Source organism: Leuresthes tenuis, unplaced genomic scaffold (genome assembly GCF_036924035.1).
Source record: "Leuresthes tenuis unplaced genomic scaffold, fLeuTen1.0.hap1 SCAF_22, whole genome shotgun sequence".
Taxonomy (NCBI): domain Eukaryota; kingdom Metazoa; phylum Chordata; class Actinopteri; order Atheriniformes; family Atherinopsidae; genus Leuresthes; species Leuresthes tenuis.
The window spans coordinates 4890716-4909477 of record NW_027325376.1 but is presented as its reverse complement, the minus strand read 5'-3'; the positions used below and the strand labels follow the sequence as shown (position 1 = coordinate 4909477).

Here is an 18762-nt window from a genome sequence, read left to right as displayed (position 1 = left end):
TTTTTTACCCAGGATCAAAAGCTGTAAAGTAATAAATACTACAATGGTTTAATTTAAACACAAAGTTGCCACATATGGTTCTACAGTCGCTTTGCCTATAGCTTACTTTGTTTTAGCCCTTTGATTCAGAGAACAAAAGATACCCACAGAACTTCTGAAATATAAAATGTAGGGACGCTTGTTTAGTGGGTGTGACATCACAAAGTGAAGCAAAAGAGCCAACGTGAGATTACGCAGCCTCAGAGAGAAGGAAATGATCTTTCACACACAGAAGAGGCAGAAAGGGTTGTTCCAGCAGACATTTTAAAAACCTATTAAGTTTATTTACAGCTATTTCTTATAAGCAAATGGCATATTTGTGTGTGGAAGCTTATCAACTTCTGATTAAATAAAAAGTGTTCCAATTGAAAAAAAGAAAGTTTGAAGCCCGATATTTGACGTGCGCCCTCTTTGGTGCTGAATCTATTTTCCTCCGAGTTAATCTAAAAGCCAGAAACGCTGGACTGGGTGTGCAATAATCTCTCAGGCTGTGGATGAGATCTCTTACGGGTTATAGAAAATCACGTGTTCTACAAAGAAAACGAATCCAAATTAAAACTGAAAGCATGCATCCCATCCAGGCATTACTCATAATACTGCGCGTGCCAGCTCACAGATACAAAAACTGACTCAAAATAACTGTAAACGACACGTTTTTGAGCATGTTGTCAAATGACAACACGTATGACCTCTGTGTCAGTATCTGCTGAGTGGATCAGGTGCATCTCACTAAAATACAGACTGCAGAAGCCCACTCCCACTCAGGAGTAAGCGATTTTAATTTCCCAAGTAGGCAGCTTCAACAAGCGGCGTTTCTTAATTATACTATTAAATTAGAGTATCAACCAAAACAAGTCTCTGTCTTTGACTGATTTAAGAAGAAAGCCAAGTTAACCGGGGTTGATGTGTTTTCTCATAAATGTAAAAAAAAAGAGCTCAGCAGCAACAAGAATACATCTACGATAGCGAGGAGTTGGTTCATCTTTATCAATTCCCTTTATTCGCTTCATTTTCTTGAAGGATGAAATATTTTTAGTGTTTTCCATAAGACCAATTCAAAGCGAGTGTAATTGGCACGTGATGCATTCCCTGGGACACTCTCACATTCATTTGTTGAGCACCAGAACGTGAGTGTGAGGAGAGTCACGTGACCTGATGTGGAAACTGAGAGGAAACGAAATCGAAAGCATTTCTCAGATTAGGGCTCGACTGCAGTTGGAGTGCGTCTTGTTTGACAGGAGAAATAAAGCAAATACTCAAGATGAACTCAAAACTGTCAACTCCGGAGAAATGTTATGACCCCCGCGACCTCACACTGAGGTTTACGGACAAAGAGGATGAATTAGACTGTAAGTAACTCTTTATTCTTTTTCCAATAACGTATATAAATTTGTAATATAGATGACGTCGTTGCTTTGGGGGAGAAATATTGGCATTTATCGTCGTTAAATTGTCTTAACTGAGCTTTATGTGTCTGTTTCATTTGTTTTTCTCAGTTCTATATGAAGGTTTCGCGTCTCGAAGAGCTCTGATGTCTTGTGGCCACGCTGTGACTCCAACGTCTCTCACCAACTGGTGCCGCAAACTGCTGGAAAAGGTAAATTATTATTCATCCCTGAGTTTAAATCTGTGTGCTTTTATCGGAGTTGTTTCCACGTACCACGAGCAAAGGCTTAAATACGGTCAAATGATCAGTTTCATGTTCCTGGGCTTCACATTTGTTTAAGTATTCAGAACTTTAGTATCGTGAAAATAGATGTCAATTATCCATTATTCATTTAAAATTACAAGTATGCAAGATTTGGTGCTTGAAAACTTTAGAGTTCTGTACACTTTTCTACATTTCTTCACACAACTTTACATAAAACATCTGCAAATTTCATGCTTCAAAGTCTGAAAGCTACATTCAGAGGATCCAAATACACACGTGGGACCAAAATGATTATAGTCACATGTCATTCACCTATAACAGTGTTCATTAGATATAAGTAACAGCACACAGCTTAAGGGGGAACTCCGGTATTTTTAAACCTAGACCTTATTTCTGGCATGAAATACGTTCATCTACTCACCGAGAACAGTTTGGCGAAAGTCGGCGTCCTTCGGAAGATATTTAGATAACTCGAGATCCATATAACGGAGTGAATGGGGCTTAGAGGATGCAGCCTCTAAATAAGGCATTATCTGTCTTTATTTCACCAATACTTTAAGACGAATGAATGAATGAACGTGTGCTATAGCTCTGTTAGCTCATAGCTGCTGTTATGTGGCTACTTGCAGCTATAGGAGAGCTAACGGAGGGATTTCTACACAGGCACTCTACTGGGACCACTTCATCCACACGCCCCCCTGCAGCACAGTTTATTCACTCCGTGCTCTGTGACAGTCGGCTAACTTCACACAGAGTTTGCTGCTGATAGTTTTGTGCAACATGGCAGGATATTTATCAGATTTTGACAATGTGAACGACGACTTTGAGTAAGATGGACGTTCTTACCGGAGTGAATAAACTGTGATGAAGTGGTCCCAGTAGAGTGCCTGTGTAGAAATCCCTCTGTTAGCTCTCCTATAGCTGCAAGTAGCCACATAACAGCAGCTATGAGCTAACAGAGCTATAGTACATGTTCATTCATTCATTCTTCTTAAAGTATTGGTGAAATAAAGACAGATAATGCCTTATTTAGAGGCTGCATCCTCTAAGCCCCGTTCACTCCGTTATATGGATCTCGAGTTATCTAAATATCTTCCAAAGGATGCCGACTTTCACCAAACTGTTCTCAGTAAGTAGATGAACGTATTTCATGCCAGAAATAAGGTCCAGGTTTAAAAATACCGGAGTTCCCCTTTAAAGACTTAATCTTTGAATGCTGCCTTTAAAGTCAGAGCTTTTAATGAATAACTTGAGACGTGGAGTTTTTCCAGGGATGACTGGACTGTGCATCCAGTCTGTTTAGCAACACTTCAGTGGAGCAAAGTTGTTCTTATCAGCAACGTTTTTGCTTTTTCTACATTACATCCAAATATAACAGATAAAATATAATAATCTGTGAATGAATTATTCTAATTTGGGGCATGAAGCTCTCTTATCTCTCGACAAGGGTTTGATTTGTTCTGCACAGCTGTACACAATATAAGATTTTTACTGTTAAAAGTAAAAATTTGCTTATAAATGAATACTTCTCATGAATCATATCTCAAATGTTGTTGGTGCAGATCTTGATGTTGACATTGTTGGTTGGCAGCAACTCTAGAGAACTTTTGTGGCATTAACTGTCTTGTTTCTATCTATTCTGATGAATAATTCTTTTGATTATTTCACTGAAGGGTGAAAGCAGATTTGTTTGTGGGCAGTATGGTTGTACTGCAGAGTGGTCCTATGTGGAGGTTCGTAAAATGGCTCTCCTGACCGCTGAAGAAAAGGAGTTCTTTGAAAGAAACATGGGCCTCAACGCTGTCAAAATCTACTTTGACTCCAAACAGGTAAGATTCTGACTGAAAATGGGATATTTAACCAGCTGAAGAAGTTGGAAATCTGTTCCTCAAAACATTACTTTGCAGGCTAATGAAATGGTGATAACACATCCCTCTCTTTTTTCACCATCTACCACATTGCAGTGTCCTGAATGCAAATACACGGCGACAAGGAGGGTTGAATCCAAACTGTGTGTCCGCTGCCAAGTCTGCACAGTAAGGAAAGGAAAGCCCTATGAATTCTGCTGGCAGTGTTTGAGGCAATGGAAGGGTCCACAGACACGAACAGATCGCTGTGAAAACGACGGCTGCTACAACGAGGCTCTAAAAACGCTGACGAACTGTGCAAATATCACCTTTCAGTCTATAAAGGAAATCACTGGGTGTCCCTCATTCCGGGCCTGTCCCACCTGTGGCTACATGCTGGAGCATAGCTCTAAAGCATGTAAAAACATTAAATGTCCTCAATGTAAGGTGGAGTTTTGTTTTGTGTGCCTGAAGATCACTACTGATTGCTTAAAAACAAGTAGCCATTACAAACCGTGCAGCAGCGGTGTTGCTCCGAGACAGATCAGTATACCTGTGTGGCAGAGGAAATGATGCCACACAGGTGACAAGCACCAGGCTGTGGGCTTCAGTCGATTTGGGGTCTTTTCTTGTGCACAGCTCGTTTCAATTGCTGTAAATTGTCTTTTCCTGGTTTTCTATCTGTTAAATTGAATTATCTTTGTGAGAAAGCGGCTTCCAAATAAATCTTTACAGCAGATTTATAAGCCTGACAATATGTCATTAGCATAAGGTGGAACATAGCATGTCTGCACACCTTTTCATGTTACATGTAGCACTACATGTAGAGATTTTATATTGTGTGATGCTTCTTTAATATGTCTTTCATGTAATCTTCATATTGTTGCTCATGTGCTTTAATCAAATACAGTCTTGCTGTTCTTCTAAAACAATAAAAGTTAAGCTTTGAAACATCCAAATCACTTGCGTAAGTTATTTTACTTTAATAAAAGTTACAGCAATTGATTAAAGAAACATGTCCAGAAAGCTCACATCCTATTTAAGGTGGTAGATTTCTCTCCTTCTTTCCTCGGTTGAATAAATTAGCGTTCCCGCTGTATATTGTTGTTCCTTATCATCTTTAATGTTGTAGTGAATTTCAGTTGATCATAGTGGAGCGAGACATTTGCTTAGGATCACTTATCTGTTCTTAGTGCCAGGGCCCCCTTCTTTAACTGTAGGAAAATGCTAGAAATGCTATATAGCTGCTATTTCTGCTAGTTTGGCTTAAGTAATGAGATAGGAAGGGATATTTCTCTATAATTACTTCCTAACTGTTATGTATTACAAGTTAAACCTTGATGCAGGTCTTCAGTAACATGGGACAGTTTTATAAACAAAAATCTGAACAGAGCAACAGATAAAATGTCAAATCAAGTAAGATACAAGAAGCAACATGAAATATTAAATTATCAGGCTGTATTCCAACCAATCTATATAAACTGATACTTAACTTTAACTTCCCACAGTTTCTATTTCAGCAGAAACTGCAAGCTGGGAACACCCTTTCTCACTCAGCCCTTCTTTTTATTGCCTTCCTTATCTGATTTGCAGCCCTTCTGTGTAAAAATATCCATAACCTCTTTATTTACAATAGAAATGAACGTAAAGACCATTTCTAAAAGTGAATTTGGAGTTTATTTTATGCAGAGTTTTAGCACCAGATGGAGATGGTTCAGTGAAACTCAAAGGATTCTTTTTCAGGAAGATGTTTTGTGCCAATGATCAGTCAGCGTCTGCCTTTGTTTGTTTACTTCTTAGATATCTTTTTTTTTAGGGCGTTAATTTTGCGTTAACTAATGAATTCATTATCGCCGGCAGTTATTTGTCTCCCAATAATGCAGTTTTTATTATTTATTATTTTTATTGTAAAAGTCTGTTGCTCACCGGCTTTTATTTTGAAAAAGTCCATCGTGAGCAAGCCTAGTATGTTTCTTACCGCTGCTCACAGGCAACAGTCGGAAAAGAAAAGAATGGCGGATGAAAACGCGATTAAAGAATTTAATATTTGCCCAGCCCTACGTTTCTTGTATATTTTGTGTGTGATGTAATCTCATACACTTTATTAATGTGTCTATTAACTGGACATCAGAATGTAGAGTAATGATGCATCATTTTACTTTACATTCACAGAAAAAAAAAAGACCTTTTGACCATTTCAATGTGTAGCTCTCTGGGTTTTTCACCTTGGGGTGAACATGCTGGGACGTCCACTCCTGGGCAGATTGACAACAGTCTTAAATGTTTTCCACTTGTGAATAATCTTTCTGTCTGTAAAATGATGGAATAGTTTGGAAATGACCTTATAACCTTTCCCAGATTGATGGGCAGCTACAGTTGCTTCTCTAACACCTGAATGCTGCAGAGCAGCAAACAGACAAAACTTCTGCTTTTATAGAGGTGCTCACACTTCCTGATGATCAGTTAATCATCTGTATTTGATTAGCAGCACCCGGTTGCTACTTGTTCTCCTAAATCCTCTCAAAGCAGTGAGGGTGGACTTGATGAAAGAATAACGATAGATTGTCCTGCTTTGTAGTTCATCTGAGGCTGTATTTACCTAATTTTAAGACCTTATTATTTTAGTTATTTCCCGATATATTAAAACAAAATTGAAAGTACTTTCTTTTTCCCATGACTGTAGATATGCAGGTTTTGGCAGGACTGTTGACTACACTAGATTTGATTTTATGTGTTTGCGTTAAACTTAAAGAGCCCTGCGACCTGGACATGTTTCCATATTTCCATCAATTACAGGCCTGAAGCATACTTGACCAGCATTGCCCGTACCGTGAGGGAAAATCCTTATCTGCAAAAAAAGAACAAAAGTCCTGTCTTGTTTTGGTGTGTTGTTATTTCAGCAATAAAAGGTTGTTATGTAAGTGCTGTAATTCAGCACAGTTTTGAGGTATCTCCACTCTCGAATACAAACATTTTAGATTTTTTTTTTTTTTAATTACACTTATTAGCTTTAAGTTTCTCCTCAAGTTAGGATTTTATCATGCAAGCTCAGTGCCGTCTTTGAGGCAGGCAGCTTGCTGCAGTAGCTCTGGACTAATTTTCAAGAATTTCTACTGCGCTTTCTCTGCAAAAACATGGATTTCCAGAGCGTTTTTCTTTACTGGTTCGCATTCGGTGCTGATGGAATGACTTCTGCTTGTAACTCTGGCGATTTATTTTACACCTGTAATGATGCATAACCATGGCAACGGGACAGTTGTTAACCTGTTGGATCAGCTAACTGAGCTTTCCAAGGCCCGAATAATGCCTGGACTCTTAGAGTCTTTGTGCTGTGCTTGAATTTCTTTGGCAGCTTGTGAGAAGCTTTTTGGTGAGCCTTCATGTAGCACAAGCTTGTAGCTCTCTGGAGTCAGGCGGTTATAGGTGAGCTTTGCATGGTGACTAAGCGCTGCAGCTGTGTGTGGATATGTTCACTTTATGTAAGCTTGTCAGCTTTCAAGGAAACCTCGGTGATAATGAGATGAGTGTCGTGTTTTTGTGAGAGGTGACCTTTAGTGTGAGGAAGTCGGCTCTGTCACTTGTGGACGTTCCGAGCTGGTGATGGCAGTAACGTCTGTGTGGTAGTGAACTACACCAGCTGTGATCATAGTGTGTGGGTCTGTCCTTCCATTTGTGGTTGGTTACTTCTTTGTTTAGCCACACTGAATCTTGTGGACCTAGTATCTTGTGGTATCGGACCACTCCGTATGAGACCATTTGTGTTGTGGTGACGACTGTTTACATTTGGTTTGAATTACCAGTTGTTACTTTTGGACTGAGTAGGAACTTTGTGTGAGTAATCCTTTTGGCCGTTGGCTACTGGGCTCCATTTTGTGATGGTTGTATGTTCCTATTATTCAGTCCAGCAGTTTTGTGCTGATTCTCATGTGTACCCATACGTATGAGGCCAAGTCCTCTTTAACTATTTGGTGAGAGCATGTATTTCCACTGCTGATGCATAGTTGGCTGAGCAAGACGCAGCAGTCTTTCCTCTCCGTGGTCTGTTTGGTGTTGTTGTATTTCGTGATTTCTTTTAGCTATGAAACCGTTAGTCCCGTTTTCGCAGCTTTGTTTCTGGTAAGTTTTAATGTTTTAGGAACGAGAACGAGGACACCAAATCCTGTGGCCTTTTATGGGTTGGTCTGAGTGTTCTCCCTCCTTTTATATTAATTTTAGTCCGCCCATCCCTTTAATGTTGTTGTGATTTTTAAAATAAACACAATCTGCTTCAGTGGGGTTTGTTTGTGAGCGGACTCTCGGGGTCATGAAGCAGTTTAGTGTGTTTAGCTGATTATTCTTATTGGGTCGCCCTGTGTTTGGTGCCCTGTTGACTTTGGCTGTTGCATTATTTTCCTTCCTCTTATTGCAGGTCTGAAGACTAATCAAAAGAGGAACAAGCACAGAGGAGTTTCAGCCATGATTCTTGTAGTTTGTGTGTGTTTCCTGTTGAAACCCTTGTAATGGGTGAACCAGCAAGGCTGGTGAGGATGAAGTTGCTTCACTGGCTGCACCTGTGAAAGTGTGCATAAAGCAAAGCCTGTTGTGGTTTGAAGGTGTTGCCACTCTTGCTGTTTGTTCATCCGAATACTTTATTGATCCCGGGGGAAAGTCTTTTGTTACAGCTGCACCCATTTAAAAAGCATGAAAAGAAATAGAATATAAAGGTAATAATAATAAAACTAACTAAGCATATAATATATATATATATATATATATATATATATATATATATATATATATATATATATATATAGTAAATAGTGTATATGTAAGTAGAACAATGTTAGAAATAAGTAAACACTCTCATCTAGATATTTGCAGTGTATACCTGAGAGAGTTGTGTGTGCTTAGAGGTGACGCACGTTGGGGTTTTGAACAATAGCAACAAATACTTTCTTGACTTCTTGTGCTCAGTTTACATTTTATGTTGCGGTCTAACGAGCCAGAATGTAATAGTGAGTCATAGTGAAACCATTGAATCTGTTTTTCTCTAACTTTCACTTTCTCCTTGAGGCATTTACAAGAAGTCTTGTTTTCATATTTTTTGTACACCATCACCATCTTTATTAACTTTTAAACCCCTTTCTGTGGCCTCACTTGTGATAATTAGACCTATTCACTAGATCTATACATCAAAATGAATGTGCTTTTTTCTTCTGGGGAACCGTTAAAGGGGTCATTTAAAATAGTTTTAGAACCCAAAGATAAAACTGCTAATATTCCTTTATCTGGTCATATGGTCTGTGAGCTCATGTCACTGCACTCAGCTCCACTGGATAAAGGGTCTAAAGATCAATTATACATAATTTAGGGCACTGCCCTTTGGACTGAGGAGTTCACAACTGAGGAGCAGAGAGTAACAGAAGTGAAGCAAGAATACAAATAGCACTGTAACATAAACTGTGGTCATTTAACTACTTACAACAGTGAAATATATGTGCTGATACATGTTCAATGTGGCCTATGTGTTTAAAAGCATGCAAAACATCAATTTTGGCAAAATGGGATGATATTTTATTCCAATTTAAACACTAAAACAAACATTTACATTTACATTTAAAAAGTAAAGCTGTCATATACATCGACAACGTCTCGTTTCTGCATTTGATGTGTTCTTATTTTCCTGGAAATTTCCTCCAATAAATGCTACTGGAAGCAGTGGGACACATGGAGGCAACTTAGGTATTTCTTTACACTCAAGACTTTCATAATATAATTTGATCTAATTGTGTATTCGTATAGTATGTGTCTTTATTTCTCCAGTGCTTTTGTTTGTAATGCTCTAAATGGAAAATCTGATAATTCAGACACCCATTGAAAGCATCGGTGCCTTGACAGTAAATGAAACAGAAAGCGGCTCGTTCATTTATCATCGTACAGGGGGTAGGAGGCTGTTCACTTCAAAACTGACTCTTAGAAGTACAATCGCTTGTCTTTTGTCAGAGTTTGCTTTTTTATTTTTATTTCTCTAAGCATCTCTGATTATGAGTTATAAAGAAGAACAGGACCAGCCCATGGATTATGGCTCACGGTGGTCGGGCCACAGTGAAGGTAAGGCACCCTTTCTGACCTGTCTGTAGTAACGTAAATATAAAATGTTCAGGAATAAATCATCAGTGTTCTCTGATAAACACTCCCACAGATAAGTACCATGGCTTACACAACCAAGGAGCAACATGTTACTTGAACAGCGTGCTGCAGGTGCTGTTCATGACCGAAGACTTCAGAGAAGCTGTGAAAAAGTCTGTGACATAAATGATTCCTCATGATATACTTTATAAAGCACATCAAATATTGAATTTCATTTAGAATTTTTCTCTCTTTGTCATTGTTAGGAACGCCTATGGGGATCATATTGACAGTCAACTTGCATCCTTGTTTAAAGACTTAAAGAGCAGAACAGGAGAAACTGTTCAAGTCACAAAGAAGCTGGGTATCTACAGAGGTACAGTATAATGGTGCAATGTGGACCTTCTGGTTAATTTGATCAATTTAAGCTGTGGGTAGATTACAATAAGTCACAAAATGACCACGAGTCGAGAGTATCTGATCATCCTCATAATCACTTGTGAATAAACTAAGCTTTTCAGATTAGTCTAACAGACATCAGTGTGGTATTAATCTTTATTCGGTTAAACATGCTACTCCCCGCTTCCACAGTGAATGAACAACGCGACGCTGCTGAGCACTTTGAGAAGATTTTATTACTGGCCAGTGATGAAGCAGCAAAGGTAGAGATCAGATTGTGGTCTGTGTGGAAGGTGACATACAAAAGGTTGATCTAAAAAAACAAAATCACTTTTATTTGTGCTTTCAGATCTTCAAAGGACAGTTGGCACACAACACTGTTTGTTCTAATTGTGGAGCAAAAACTGAAGAGGAGTTGCCCTTTTGGAATCTTCCTCTCGCCTTAGTGAAGTCCTGCAATAAAAACTATAGCGTGGTAAGAATCTGACAACCTACAAGCCTCAAAGTACCGTATTTTCCACACCATAAGGTGCACCTAAAAGCCTCACATTTTCACAAAAAACGGCCGTGCGCCATATAATCCGGTGCGCTTTATGTGTGCACCGGATTCCACAATCTGTCAGGGATGCCGCCATTTTGAATTTACCGCGGGGAGCGCCGAGCATTCATCGGGGCATTAAGCCCCCTCTGCATCACTCACCGCCAGGTTCACTTTAGCCGCGCCTCTTCGCTCTCTTACATAGGAAAAGAACAGCAACTGGCCACTTCCGTTCGGTGTGAATCCAGGCGGATCCCAGCCATTCACTCTGAATGGGGCGAAGATTGTGTCGAGCTCCTACTTAGCGATTGAATCGTGTCATTATTAATGCTTTTGCCAATGTCCCAGTGAGTGAATACATGCACAACGTGTGCTGGCAGCGATAAACCAATCAGAGAACATTAGGTAATACTTACGCCTTATAATCAGGTGCGTCTTATGTATGGGTTAAAGACAGAAATGGACCCATAATTGAGGGTGCGCTTTATAATCAGGTGAGCCTTATAGTGCACAAAATACGGTATGTTATTACGCAGGTAGGGTGGCGAAAATCTGAAATCCAGCAGCATTTGTGGTCTTACTGAAAGTCTGTGTCGGTTTTCACCTGCTGTTTGGGATGTGGGAAGCGATGGGGTGATGGTCAGCACAAGTGACAACAGCTGCCTTTTCAGGAGGACGGCATTGAGGAGTTTTTCGGTGATTCACACTTCACTGGAGACAACCAGATGTACTGTGACGAGTGCTGCGCCAAATGTGATGCTACTGTTGTGAGTGAAGAGGAAACAGCCTCTGATTTGTGATTCCTGACAGCAATCATAGTGCAGTTTATGATGTTATGACTGAGGAACATGTTTTAAGAGCCCTGTGTTTCATTCAGAGCTGTGAAATAAAGGATCACCCAGAGGTGTTGATGTTGCTGCTGAAGAGGTTTGAGTTCAGCTACGTTCAGATGTCATTTGTCAAAAACAGCCGTGTCGTGGATATCCCCCCCACCATCCAGATACCAGAGGTATAGTTTCAGTGTATTTTAATATTTGTTCGTAACTCAGTTACCTGAGTTTTAACATGTGTTTGATCTTTCTTTGGTGATCAGAATCAGACGTATGAGCTGTATGCATACGTGGAACACTTTGGGAGCCTGAAAGGTGGACATTACACTGCAACTATCAAGCCCCGGGATGAAGGCAGATGGCACAGCTTCAATGATTCCAGTGTCACATCGGTGAGAATGATCGGCTGTAAAACAGTACTTTTATGTGTTTAAATATGAGGAAATGTAACATGTGCTTATTCTGATGGTCACAGCTTCACAAACAGCCTTTCCAGAAAACCACCAATGAGACGTAAGTGGTCGTCTTTTCTTCTCTTCTCCCATGGATCTTTCTGCTCTTAAAGGTAACTTTGCTTTCTTTTCTACCTCCACCAGATCCCAGAGCGCCTATCTTCTGTTTTACAGAAAGAAACGTAAGAACCAAACATTTTTTTTATGCTTGCTGACGAGTAGTTTGAATGAATGCATCTGACTTTTTGCTTGATTTTAATAATAATAATAACTTCTCTCTAATTGATGATGCAGAAACTGGCAGCCCAGACAACAGAGAAGTGTCCAACAATGGAAGTCTCCCATGTGACACCAATAAGAAACATGTTAATAAGAGACACGGTGATAAAGATACTGTAGAAAAATATGAAAAAAGTGGAACCAAACGCAGATCTACACAAACACCAGATTCTGACCAACAAGAGAAAGATGAAAGGGAAAAGAGGTGGGATGACGAGGAAAGCATGAGAGGAAAGGCAGAATCTGATAAGGGAGAAAAGAGAAATGAGGAGATTTCACAGAAGAAGAGAAAGACAGATAATGATGACAGTGTAGCACCAACAAACGATGAACAGTTGAAAAAACATGATTCTCCTGGAGGTGCAAAGGACAACTCAAGTGTTAGTTTTGGTGAACAGAAAACACAAAAGAATAAGCCGGGACATGAAAAGGAAACCAGTAACAGAATGAGTACAGGGCATGAGCAGCAGGGAGCCCAGAATGTGGATGAAGGCGTGAAAAAGCCTCCACAAACGGGAAAAACATCCGCGACGAGGCAACATTCAGGTGAGGGTGGACAGGCTCAGGAACATGCTGATAGGCCAGAGGAGAAAACTGCTGCTGCATCCAAGACACAAAATCAAATCACTGTGGAGAAGCAAGAAGGATCAGAGGAAAACAGAGAGCTAGTAGAGATGGAAACGAGGGGTTCTGAGCAGGAAAAGTCCAAAAAGGGGAAAAAGAAAAAAAGTTCATGTTTTTCGGCATGTTTCAGATGTTTTTCGGCATGTTTCAGAAAGAGAAAAAGCAAGAAATCAGAGCATTCAGACTAAAAACATGCTTAACAAATATATAATAAAACAAACGGGTGTTTTGAAGACTGTACATAACCTCAGCAAACCAGAAAAAAAACATTTAATTTATATTCACTGAACACCGTCCACAAGAAAATAAATGAAGTCTAAACTGTCTTTGCAGAACGTTGTGGTAGAAAGTAAGTTTGGTCTGGATTCTCTGCATGTTGAGACATTTTACTTTAAACTTAATTCTAGACTCCATCACAGTTACCCTGAGCCGTCTCAGGTGGGTCTCAGTTCATTGATCAGTGGTTTTAGCTGTAATTTTTCCATGTTACTCCTTTGATTCATGCAGTGTGGTTGTTTGTTTTGACCTTGTTTTTCTTTCATTGGTTCCTTCGGTTTAACAGAAAAATGCATCTTCCAGCTTCATGTTTGCATGTGAAGAGTTCCAAATGTGAGATTGTTTCATGAGGTCGAGGGTTGCTTTACATCAATGTGGCGATTTATAGCTTGATTTAGATTCGTTTGACAGTGTTGAGGAAAATGGGCTAATTTGAAAAGACATTTTTTTTTACATTTTTACATTTTACAAGATATTAATTAAAAATTAATTTTGTTTACTTTTATGTACATTTACGTGCACTGAACTCCTAAAACCTTACAGTTCACATGGTCTTCTGAGATGTTTTTTGTTGAGCATGTCGTTGTGATTAAATCATTCTTTTGTAATTTTCTCTTTGCTTCATTTGTAAGATTCTAATCTTGATTCTAACATGTAAAAAGTAAAAGAAATTAAACAAAGTCTTTAATGCAACTTGCTTTGGTTTGCTCTTGTTGTCACTTGTCATAGTAGAAGAATAAGCCTCATATAATGAAGGCTAATGAGTCCTGCTGTAAAACAGTTTTATTTGTAGAGCCAAATATCAGGAGCAACAACTTCAAAGTGGCTTTGCAAAGAGAAAAATGAATAAACAGCAGCACAAAATAGTTTTTTGTGAAACGCCTTCTACTGGTGAAAGGCAGTAACGCGGCTGAACAGCAATTGAGCAGACTGTGTGAAGCTGCATGGACTTTCTGGGTGTTTCTCATACTTTGTGTGCGTTCTTGAGGAAATACTCCAACAACATCCATTAAAGAAGACACATCAGATATCTCTGTCCAGGTGCCTTGATTCTCTAATTGGAATCATAGTCCATAATGGACCGTCTCAATCAGCAATCCTTTCTGAGTCTCGCCCCTCAAACAAGTTGGATGTTGGTTTCTGTTTCAAAATAAGTCACTTCTGATGGACCGTTAACGTCACTAAACCATAGTATCGGTACAGTCTAAAATATTCAGGAAACTGTCCAAAAAATGCACAGAAATCTCATAATTATTCTGTATTGGGGTGAATGTTTAATGTGAAAATGCTCTTGGTACAAAGAGTTAACCTACAGCTGGATTTGACATGAATCGTGCGTCTGTCCTTTCTTTTTCTTCTTTTGTGGAGATTCTGTATCTAAAACAGAGGTCAAAGGTGGCCCTAATGTAGTGTTTGTATTTGGATCAGGGGGAGGTGTCATTTGAGCTGTGGCTTCGGCCTTCATCCCTCTGGTTTGTCATTAGATTTCTTGTGATATAAATTAGAAAAGATAAAGCCTTTCTTAATGCCTATACGTTGCGTATTCTTGGGCAAAGATTCCCTTCCTCTTATCTAAAACGCCATAAAAAAAACAGCTTTACCAATAAACCTTTGTTCGAGCTGTCTGCATCCCTGACTGATAGCTCACAAGGCGTTGGTCTTAAAGCCAAAGCTTCATTTTCAGTTTTACTCATTTACAAGAAATCAGCTGCTTTATAGTTCAGTTGGATGTTGGTTTCTGTTTCAAAATAAGTCACTTCCGATGGACCGTTAACGTCCCTCTGTGGAGAAAAGCTAAACATAATCAGAGATTATCTGTGCTGAACAATCATTGATGCACTGAATGTTTTCAGCTGGTGAAAGGAAGCTCATTCCAGCACCTGGACTCTTCTACTAAGAAGGTTTGCTGTTAGAATAAACAGGATGTGGTTTAACCCTGTCTCTCTGAAACATGCAAGGCCTCTCCTGTAAATGTACAGCCTGCATGACACCGAGAGCCAATTCAAGTCATCAGTTACCCTAAGATGTCTTTGGACTGAGGAAGGAAGCAGGAGCTCAGGGAAAACACACAAACAGCCATGCCAAGCAATATCTTTTCATTACATAAATAAAATGTTTTAAGACAAAATCAGGAAATAAGGAGTTATATATAAATATAAAAATACCACAACAAACAAAGAACTAAATGATTAGATGTAGAATTTTCATTTATTTAGATCCATTGCTGTTCAGTTCCTGCAAACAGATGATAAATGTCACTTTTAATTACACAGAAGGTGTAATTAAGGCGTTTGCTGTCAAAAGCCTGCTGTTCAGAACAAGTAACAGGAAAAAAAGTGACAATTATCCAGATGTGATCAAAGTACTCGTACGTAATTCAGTGACACCAATTAACCTAACATGCAACATGCATGTTTTTGGATGGTCAAACTAAATGTAATTGTCAGAAATAAAGAGCCCGCTTTGGAATTAGACTGACACCTGTTGGACATTTGCTGAAGCTGCAGCTGTGGGCTGCTCCGGTCTGTTTCAGGGCAAAGTCAATGCAACATCTGCCAATGCATCATCTGCCAATGCAACATCTGCCAATGCAACATCTGCCAATGCCATCGGTTTATGTTATTATTTATGCAGATAGGCCAATTGCAGTCAACAAGCTGAATATATCGATGTAAGGCGGTTATATCTGTGCATCTCTAATAATAATACAAACACAAAACTTTTATACTTTCCTTTCTTTCTTAATTTTCCTCTTTGCTATGATAAAACCAAACATGCAGCATAGCTATCGTGCATGAATTATCTCCCTTTATCTATCTATTTATCTGAGTATCACTGATAAATCTAAATATTTCCTCAATCCCCTCTGCTATGTTTCAATTAAGTGCTTTTTTGTGTACAATGATTATGTCTTAAATCTACTGTATTAAAGAAAATATGACATATAACACTATTATAGCACTGATAGTGAGAAAAATACAACACTAAATGATACAGGCACAGTTAATATTCAGCATAAAAAACTTTAGGTACTAAATAACAGTCAGACTGAGCTGTAATTTGTGTGTGAGACGTTAAATAGCACTAACATTTGCTCCTTCTTCACGCGATATAGTATCAATCAGCATTTTTTTATGATGAGCTCTGTAAATAAAAACTGACACAAAATGCACACAAAAAAAGGAGCATTAAGAGTTTCATAAAAGGCAGACCTTCACATTTCATCCTCTACTTAAAGTTGCTTGATTTTATCTTTAAACGCAGACTGGATATGCTGTTACACAACACGATTACTTCATGAGTTAATATGGGCATCCTACCAACATTAAAACTGAAGAAGAAGAGGAGAAGCTAGACTCTCCTAGGCAGATTTACAGGGAATTCATAGAATGTTCTCGCAGAAATTACCATATAATTTTGTATTAGCCTTATTCCGCTACTATGACCTTTATCTTCTTCCGGTTTTGTAACTTCACATCGTTTTTGCAGCATAAATTCAGGTTTTCTTAATACTGTCTTCAGCGCATCTGGCACAACTCAATGAAATGGTGACATTTAAGCACATGCAGTAGCAAGTCATTATGTTCACGCTAACGTAATCGGCTAAACTTAAACTATCTCAAAATGGCCATTTTAGTGTAAACAGAACTAGAACCTAATAATAGACTCTCTCTGAGTCTGCCGGTGTTCCAGGACTTCCATGTTCCAGTTAAACATTAAGGCCTAAGGAGTGTTTTATCATAACTAAACAAGCCAACTGTACAGTTGGAGTAGAAGATGGCTGCTTCCTCCCATTGGATGGCATCTTGTACGTGTCTCTGTAGAGGATATACTGAAAAAGTCTTTAATGTACAGCCAGTCGGTTACTTTCCAGCAGTTATTGGGGTAGCACATGTCAGTCTTCTCTGTCACGCAGCTAGAAAAAGGTCAGATTAAAGTGAAGCTATCTGCTGCTCTGCAGGTAGTCGGACATTCTGTGATTGAAGGCCTGGAGGCAGCTCATCAGGAACACGGTTTTACTGGATGCTACAATTGTCCTTAAAATCAGCGAGCTCTTCCATACTTCTCCATGTTTTCTGTGCTGCACCAAATTTCATCAACCCAAACGATTCACGCTTTTTCTTTAGACACGTTTTAACTCTGGACCTGTGTTTTATTCCATAATCAGACAGAGTGAAGTCGTCATCCAGCAGTTCTCCTTTAAAGTATAGTTCTTAAACCATCACATGGACATCATCTGCACCGGAAAACAGACACATTGAGGATCAGATGCCATGAAGGCAGCTAAATTAGTCAGAACATGAAACAGCTTGAGGAATTGGTGGAGCAACTAAACTCGTATTAAGCTCCATGAAGATCTGCCTCTTGAACTGTATTCAGTTCACCTCCAGGATAGTCAGAATTAAGGTGACTCATTTAACTAAATCTCATCTTGACATACAGAATAAAAATACAGTTTACCGAGCAGATGTATCAAAAGGTGTGCAGTGTTTTAAAAAAATGAATAAATGAAAGCATATGTGTGTCTGCTTTGGTAGAAAATAATTAGCTAAACCACGGAGTAAAACACATAATAATTTAGAATTTAGAAATAAACAAATAGTCCTTCCTACCAACTACCCCAGGCTGAAATTCCCTTTTATTAATACACAAATGAATGACTAAATTTGAGCTGATGTAAATTAATTTCTGTAAAATTACTCTTCTGACTTTTATCAGCTTTTCAGAAAGTGCTACTGATCTAATTAGATGAACGGAGGGTTCTTCTTCTACATGGCAGTCATATGTCAACATGCATGACATGAATGAATAAAAAGTGAAGAAATAAACACACAGCTGCATATTTTACAGCCTAAAATGGTCACAGCTTAGCCACGTTTTCTGGCTCCGCCTTTTCTTGGAACGATGACGCAGGGTTAGGGGCGCAACACATATGAAGATAAATATGTTTTTTAAAAGACATAAATAAGCTGAAACTAAATATATAATAACATATACATATATACATATATATGTGGTAATTCATGAGCACTTTTAATCTCCTCAAACATGTAGAATGCGGGGAATGTAAAACTGAAACTTAAACTGGATGATTAACTCCTTTCTAGCGAGCACAGACTTTTTAAAGGGCAGGGGCGGAAAGGAAAAAAGAAAAGTGCACATATAGGCGTCCTCACCACTGTTACCACTTAAGCAAGCGTTTTGGCACCCGAGAGGACACTTTAGCATGCGTTTTTCAACAGTTGGGCCAATTAAGTTTTCCACTGTAGCATGCTTGAAGGCTTTCTTTCCCAGGGTTTTATTTCCTATTTGACTAACTGTAAAATAAAACCAAGCAGCACCTTCAGCAGCAGTCTCATGTATCTATCAGCTATAACAATTGTGTTGCTAAAGGAGAGAGCTGGAATATAAAGAAACGTGAACAAAACTGAATTTCATTTGAAAATCAATAATAGTTAAAGCTCAAACCTCAATCCAGCTGAAACTCTGTGGCTTGATTTAAACACTGTTGTACACCAGCTACAAACAGAATTAGAAACATAAAAGTGCAGTTATTGGCGACTAGAAATTAAAAAGAAACCTCTCCTGCTGCTTTTTTGTTTATGCATGATTTATTGTTTGATCCACAATAACAAATATTCTGCATTCTGATGTTTGTTGTGTAAATTGCATCATAAAAAAAGGAAACAAATGATCCATAATAAAAAGATGGCAAGGA

The 18762-nt window shown here is 38.8% G+C and overlaps 2 protein-coding genes across 2 annotated transcripts; both read left to right on the top strand.

The window, feature by feature from the left end:
* The first annotated feature begins 1226 nt into the window (after positions 1-1226).
* LOC140281653 (probable E3 ubiquitin-protein ligase RNF144A) lies at positions 1227-4463 on the top strand. Its single transcript, XM_072376155.1, has 4 exons — positions 1227-1388; positions 1536-1636; positions 3364-3519; positions 3655-4463. Exons 1-4 carry the CDS (start codon positions 1301-1303, stop codon positions 4108-4110), a joined length of 801 nt encoding a protein of 266 aa, XP_072232256.1. The 5' UTR covers positions 1227-1300; the 3' UTR covers positions 4111-4463.
* A 5042-nt stretch (positions 4464-9505) lies between these two features.
* On the top strand, positions 9506-13700 carry LOC140282188 (uncharacterized). The gene is made up of 11 exons (XM_072376762.1): positions 9506-9627; positions 9719-9818; positions 9912-10021; positions 10237-10307; positions 10394-10519; positions 11254-11349; positions 11460-11591; positions 11676-11804; positions 11888-11925; positions 12009-12046; positions 12159-13700. The coding sequence occupies exons 1-11, from the start codon at positions 9561-9563 to the stop codon at positions 12953-12955; spliced, it is 1704 nt and encodes a 567-aa protein (XP_072232863.1). The 5' UTR covers positions 9506-9560; the 3' UTR covers positions 12956-13700.
* The last annotated feature ends 5062 nt before the right edge of the window (positions 13701-18762 follow it).